Genomic DNA, 7,895 nt, shown 5'->3' on the forward strand with positions numbered 1-7,895 from the left:
TTAGTTTAATTCAACATCTATTGGGTACGATCCTCTGAATACTTCCTGGGGTGTTTCATTATAACACTTTACTATATTACAATTTGACTTGTATACTTGCAGACACTGTTGCTTTATTCGATATCTTTTTGTTGTAGTATTTCCAGTCCAAACGTTCGCACATCTGCCAATCGTCACATAACTACTGATTCGGTGATGGTGTGAGCTTTGGGATGATTGATCTGCCATAATTCGATGTGGGCAAATTAAATTCTTTTTTAACACTTAGTGAGCTTGTTTTATTGCAATTTAGTATTGTTTTAGATAAGTTTATGTTTTAGCACTTAGATAAAAAAACTTAGTGTGCAGGACATCAAAACAAGCCAAGGAGTCAGTGGACTATCACTGATGTTGCAACATCAAGTTGGGATGTCACAACATCCACTCTAGAATCTCCAATGAAGCATTCTACCTTCGATGTCACAACACAGGCTAAAGGATGTCGCAACACCCAACCTGAACGAGGAAAGGAGAATATGCTGTCAATGTCACAACACCAGCTTGAAGATGTCGCAACACCAGTATGACAAGGCCCAATAAACTGTTATGGGGGTTTTCACCTACACAACTTCGATTTAACATGATTAGCCTATTGTATTAAGCCTAATTTGATCCTTTAAACATGAATTCTATAAACATCAATGCTCAAAACATTAGAAGGGACCTCTTCCTTGAATTCTTACTTTAGTTTTAGATTAGGGTTTTTATTTTCCTTTGTAAACATTACTCTTTTTCAATTTCTATTTCACTCTTAGTTTATTTTTCAATGTTGTGTTTCTTGCATCCAATCGTCAATAGCTCGACATTTGTTTCAGATTTACATTCCTGCGCTTAATCAATATCAACTGATCTAAAAATTCTCTTTTCTCTCTTTTATTCTTCTAAATATTTATCTTCAATGTTTGAAGTTAAATTAGGGATGATTGCATTTAGATACATGGGTAATTAAATTCTTAGGAAGACTAATGAGTGGATGTAGGATTAATTAGCGAATGCTTTAGGGTTTCTTTTAGAATTAGTCGAATCAGGTTGAGTGCAATTAAACCCTAGAAAGTTATTTACGTAGATAGGTTGGGAGGATAAGTCTATCGTGCATCTCTCAACTAGTCCCGATTTGAACTGTGAGGTCGGGAGATAAGTAGTTCCTATTAACTAGTTAGTTTAGTTAGAGACCGGGATGTAATAACTAGGCTAATTATTGGCTAATTAGTAGAACCTAAATCGGTAGTTAATTATGAACATTGAAATAGTTAGTCTTCCGTTTGCTTATTCAATGATTTACGATTGTTTCTTTTGTTTTCTTATTTTGCATGTTTTATTTCATAATATATCTAATTATGATTTGTCATACTATGATTTCAATTGAGAACTGTCTATACTTGCTAGTGTAGGAATTAATTGCTATTGAATCAGGTCTCTCTTGGGTACGATCTTCAAAATACTTTGTGTTTCATTGTAAAAATTATATTACAACCTAGCCCATATACTTGCGGACACCACCTCATTCCAGATCTTTAGTTGCAGTATGTACACTCTTAATGTTCGCACATCGGGAGGTGGTCAATCATCCAACTTGGCAAGTTCCACAAGGTAACAATCTACAGAAAAACGAAAAAAAACAAACAAGGTAAGCATATAAGATGCTTAGTAAGTTTATATGTATAGTACAATACTTACCTTATTTTTATCTAACATTATAAGCTGCCTTAGCTTGGCTTAACTTTGGCTAGACATGGCTAGACATGGCAAATCAAAACATCAACAAGACGAGCATTAACTTACAATCAAGATCATTTAATCTTAGATTCATTTAACTTGCCAATTCATGTCATTTGTATATAACTTGTCTCATAATCACATTCAATCAAGGAATAATACAATTACATAGAATTTTGGATATCAAGTTTATTTCTTTCAATTTCAATTTCTCAATTTCATATAAACTATTTTGCCCGATGAACTATAGTAAACGGACTCGAATACACAAGTAACTACACCACACCAATTTCTCCTTCGAGCTGAGTACATTTATGCACTTGGTTACCCGTCTAGGCTAAACTATTCACATGACACATCAGGTTACTCGTCCAAGCTAAACCTAGATCACATAAATATCGAAAATTCACAACAAATTTTGGATCTCATTAAAATCTATAATAAATCTCGTACAAGCGTGCACGACACCCTATTAGCATGTCAATGGTATCCTAACCCTTTATTAAGTTCATGCAAACATCTTCTACACAAATAACATCACATTTCAATTCAATCAAATTCTAGCATTGCATATCAATTAACAACTAATAAATCTAAATTCAAACATATATATCAAATCAAATACATAACATCCTAAAATAATAAATACCATATAAACTTACCTGTTCAAAACACCTAACAAGTTGATTCTTCAAGGACTAATCAACAATTTTAGCATTTCCTCGGTTAACTTTGCTTTAATCCAATTCTTAATCTAAACAATTATTTTATACAATCCATCAATACCACACATTTTCATATCATGTCATGACATGAATGAAATTATATAGCCTTATTTTTCAATAACCTAGAATTTTACATGTTATTCAATTAAGTCCCTAAATTCAAAATAGTCATAACTTTCAATTTTTAACATCGGTTTAAAATTCGAATTCACATGCATTCGTTAGGGGCCCTCTTCTTTCTATTTCTACCAAAATTTTATAATATTTTTACATTTTATTCACTTTAGTTCCTATGTACGAAACTAACAATTAATCTTTACAATTTAGTTCTTTTTATAATTTAAGCTTAAAATCTATCAATTTCAAGCCTAATTATTTAAGAAATCAAAAATGAAAACATTCAAAAAATGTAACAATTTTACAAATTGGTACATATACTAGCTAAATCATATGACCTCAAATTTATAAAAAAAAATACAAGAAAATAACTTAAATATACTTACTAATTGATGACCAATTGTAAAAGCTTCAAAAATGGCTTATCCCTTAAGTTTTTCTACTTTGGCCGGTTGGAAAACAAGGAAGATGATGAAATTTCACTAAAATAAACGTTACATACCTTAATTTAACTTAACTTTAATTAATTAGTTTAATCATGTCTTGTTGAACTTAATCTATCTTTAAATAAAATTAGTGGAATCTTCCCATCTTCATCCACTAATTCATGTTATAAAATGGTTTTAATTACCATTATGGACCTTTGGCTAATTATAATTTGAATCCCTAAGTCTTTGGCCAATTAAAAATATATAGCAATTGGAGTTTTATATTTTAGTCCCTACACCAAAATTAAGTATCTAATTGACGAAATTGATGAACCAAACATCAATATTCTTTTATACCAACTCTAGAAATATTCATACTTGATATTTATGGACGCAGTTTATGAATGAGGTTCTGAAACCGTCTTTTTCGATACTACTGAAAATCGAGCTCTTATAGAGTTTGAGTAGCTTGAGCTATTAATCAACCAGAAGTCGAGGTTAGTAATACATGGATCAAATGGCCCGTGAGCCCTAGCAAGCTTTCTTTTTTTTCATTTATAAGCCCTTAATATATATATCATTAAACCTAAGATTAATTATCAAGCTCGAGCTTGAATACATACAAGCTCGAGCTCAAGTAGCTCAATTATATCTCAAGTCAAGTTCAAGCTTAAAATTAGACAATTGATCGAGCTTAAATCTAATATTGAATATTAAATTTCATGAGCTCGAGCTCAAACTTGAATGTATTCATACTCGACTCAGTTACTCCCCCATCTACAACATAGCTAAGCAACAAATGTTTTTATTATTAATTCCAAAACTTAAATCAATGAGTATTTTTTTTTAAAGTTGCTTACTTAATTGAAGAACCACCGTCAAAACTCAACTTACTAAATTAGCATAACGCAAATTTTAACGATTTTTATTTTTTATAAATTAAAAAATATCGATATTTTTAATTTCTATTTCTTTATTTATTAGTATAGTTTTTACTTTTATTTTTTTTATCAATTTTAATCCTTCTCTATTAATATTGAGCAACTTTAACCAAAATTTTAAAGAAATGAAATGAAGAGTAATTTGAGAAAATGAGACGAGCCGAATTATTAATAAATAATATTCTTTATTTCTAATCTTTTGAAAGTTAGTTTTTTTTTTCAAAATAATTTTATTTTTTTCAAAAAATATAATTTTATTTAAATTTAAAATCTTAGAAAATGACTCGTAAAATTGAGTAAAAGAAAATTAGCAGTCGCCATTACTTTTTAATCTCTATAAAAGAAATTTTGTTTTTCTCTTAATTTTTTATCTAAAATTTTGGTTAACAAATTTAAAGGAAAAGCACAAATAATAATAATAATAATAATAATAATAATAATAATAATAACAACGTGTCAAAATTTAGAACCGGGGCAGAGAGGTGGAGTGTGGAACACAATTAAGAGGCAGACTTATCGTTATAGTTGTTTTTATTTTGGTTACAATATTCGTTTAAGCCCTATACTTTATAGAATTTAATATTTAGTCCATGTACTTTAAAAGTTAAAAAATAAATTTTCTATTTTATTTATTTAAAAATTTCAATCCAATCATTAAAACACCAAGTCCTCAATTGATGCAATTTATGATACTACTGACGAAGATAGTAATTAAACTAAAATTTTAAATTGAAAAAAAATAAGAAAATTAAAATTTTAAAATTTTAAAATATATGAATTAAATCTCAAATTCTATACAAATTGAGGAGTTAACATCATATTTTATCCTTTTAGTTTTCATTGAAGCCAATCTCAGGAATATTTGTAATAGCTAAATTATTAATCCCTTTCCTTAACTCATGAGAATATCAGATTTTCAAAATCCCACAATATATATAGAAGGTTATGGAGTCCTTACAAATTCAACCCATTCGACCCATTTTGGCTTCAATTTGATCACCACACTCTGCCTCATCTTTTCTCTCTCCCCTACAACCTTGAGAGGAATCTCTTTTTCCAACTACAATAAAATACAGGTTTAGGAAGAAATGGGTTCTCTAGTGGGGCATGTTCTCCCAGGTTTAGCCTTCTTTTTACTTGGTTTTTGGCATCTCTTTAATCACATCAAGCTCCATTCTCTCCATCCGAATCCCTACACATCTCCCACATGGTTCCCCACACCAAAATCAAGGCACTTAGAGCTGTTCCTCATCATGGTAGCTTCCTCCATCTCCATCTCCATGGAGCTCTTTATCAGCCCTGCAAGGCACCAACCTTTGGATCCTGATGGAACCATCCCATCAACTCATCTCCACAACTTTGAGCACTCTTCCATATCTATGACTTTCTTTACTTATGCAGCTTTCGCTATTATCCTTGATAAAATTAGCCCCAAAGCTAAGCATAGCCTAACACAGTTTATTGCAGCCGTAGCTTTTGCCCAGCAGCTCCTCCTCTTCCACTTTCATTCAGCTGATCACATGGGAGTGGAGGGTCAGTATCACTTGCTTCTACAGACCCTCATCTTTGTTTCTTTAACCACCACCATCATGGGAATTGGGCTTCCTAAGAGCTTCATGGTAAGCTTTATAAGGTCTCTCAGTGTTTTGTATCAAGGTGTGTGGCTCATTATCATGGGATACATGATCTGGACCCCATCGTTGGTTTCCAAAGGCTGCTTCCTTCACAACGAAGATGGTCACCAGGTTGTTAGGTGCTCAAGCGATGAGGCATTACAGCGAGCTAAATCGTTAGTAAATATCATATTCAGCTGGACCTTGATAGCGGTCATCATTTTCTCAATGGCACTGTATTTGGTTTTGGCTAAGTTATATGGAGAAAAAATGGATTTTTTAACGCTGAAAAAGGAAGAAGACCTTGAATTGGAAGTGGAAGAAGAAACTGATGGTTTTGAATCTCAGAAGGAAGGAAAGCCGTATGCAGTCATGGACATCGAAAGGTAGATGAAAGATGAAGTTAATCTATGGCACCCAATCTTAGAATTTGATGTCAGTAAGGTATTGCTATTTTGGTTGAAATCAAATATAGAATATGTCTGGTCGTAAAATATTCTGGGTTTTGGGTTCAATCCATCACTGTGATTTCCTTATGATCTTATGTATTAAAAGTTAGTGAAGTAATTATCATATGTTGAAAGCAAGTTGTGAGGTAATTAAGGTTTCATCTTACACTAGATTCTAAGGAGCAATCTTCATACAGATAAAGTCTTCAAGCTTAAACCACCTTAACTTTTGCAAATAAAATTTTGACATAATCATAAAAGCAAGATTTTAATACCTATAATATATATATATAAGTTTTAAATTGATAAGAATAACATTTATGTTTATTATATTATTAAATTAACATTAAAAATATTTATTATGTGATAATAAAAAATTAATAATAACAAAATTAATATTAATTAGTTATTAATCAATGTGATATTATATTAATAAATATAATTTTTATCTACAATTTTTATTTTATTTTATTTTGAATATGATAATGCTTAGATTAATTGCAAAATTTATATAACGTCTTTTGTCAACGTAAAATATATATATATATAACATTAATATTTTGATAGTATTTATAATGTATGAATTTATTTAATATTTTCCTAATTTATATATCAAAACCTTAAAAAAATTAATATATATTATTTAATTCTATTTTTTATAATTAAACTAAAATTATTTTTTTATTGATAGATACTATCTAATCAATTTGATTCAATAAAAATTTTGGCTCCACAATTAGCTTGACTTGAATCTAATTGAGAAATTAAAATAAAAAGAAATTTTTTTCATTAAAATCAGAATTTTGTGTTAGCTATGTTTGCATGTTTTTTTTAATCTATAAAATCATGGATATAATATAAAGTTAAAATAAATATTATTAATTTACTAATAATATTTCTATTTATCAATCTTCAATATAAAACCAATAGATAGATTTCACGTTTCTTATTGATAATAAAATATTAGTATAAAATATAAAATAATTTTTTTTATTTTACAATTACTATCACTTAAATTTAAGTTTCATATTAAATTACACATATTATTTTAATTATTTGTTTCTTAATTCATGTTATAATTATATATCAATTAAAATTAAGATTTAGCACTATAAATAAATATATTAACTAGGTATTTTCATTCACATTCTAAAGGAAAGAAAAAAACCCTTTTACCCTTGTTTTATAGGTTTTGTTCCCTTATTTTTATTTGATATTTGATAATTTTATTATTATATCTTTTTACTTTTATTGAAGTTATTGACTGAGTTAGTATCACAAGATAATCAGGTACCAACTCTATAAAAAAATAAAATAAAATAAAATAAAGAACACACAAATTTTACGTGGAAACCCTTTCGGGAAAAAACCACGGGCAGAGGAGAAGAAAATTCACTATGTCGAAAAATTTGAATACAATACAATAGGAATAGACTATGTCTATTTATAGGCTTGTAAAGCCATATTCTAGTAGGATTGAAACACCTTATCCTAATCAATATAAAATAGATGAAGTTTAATAAGGTTTAAAAACCTTATTCTAAAATAAAATAAAAGAAGTCTAGTTCTATATGGATTTTACTTTTATTTTATTTTCCATCGTATTTTATTTAAATAAGAATTTGGGTCACTTAATTCTAACAATCTCCACCTTGACACAAATTCTCAATGAACAAGTTCTTCATCGCGAACTTTCAATAAACAAGTTCTCCACCTCTTCCATAAAACCCCTTAAGGGTTTAACTTCAACAATAAACACCAACCAAGTCTAAGCAATGCTCAAACTTGGTTATAGGAAGTGACTTAGTCATCATATCTGTAGGATTTTCATGAGTACTAATTTTGCTCACAACAATATCACCACGAG

At 29.3% G+C, this 7,895-nt stretch overlaps 1 protein-coding gene across 1 annotated transcript; it reads left to right on the forward strand.

Annotated features, from left to right (window-relative positions):
* The first annotated feature begins 4,902 nt into the window (after positions 1 to 4,902).
* On the forward strand, positions 4,903 to 6,178 carry LOC107925565 (transmembrane protein 45A). The gene has a single exon (XM_016856313.2). The coding sequence runs from the start codon at positions 5,055 to 5,057 to the stop codon at positions 5,967 to 5,969; it is 915 nt and encodes a 304-aa protein (XP_016711802.1). The 5' UTR covers positions 4,903 to 5,054; the 3' UTR covers positions 5,970 to 6,178.
* The last annotated feature ends 1,717 nt before the right edge of the window (positions 6,179 to 7,895 follow it).

This window comes from Gossypium hirsutum, chromosome A08 (genome assembly GCF_007990345.1).
Source record: "Gossypium hirsutum isolate 1008001.06 chromosome A08, Gossypium_hirsutum_v2.1, whole genome shotgun sequence".
Taxonomy (NCBI): Eukaryota; Viridiplantae; Streptophyta; class Magnoliopsida; order Malvales; family Malvaceae; genus Gossypium; species Gossypium hirsutum.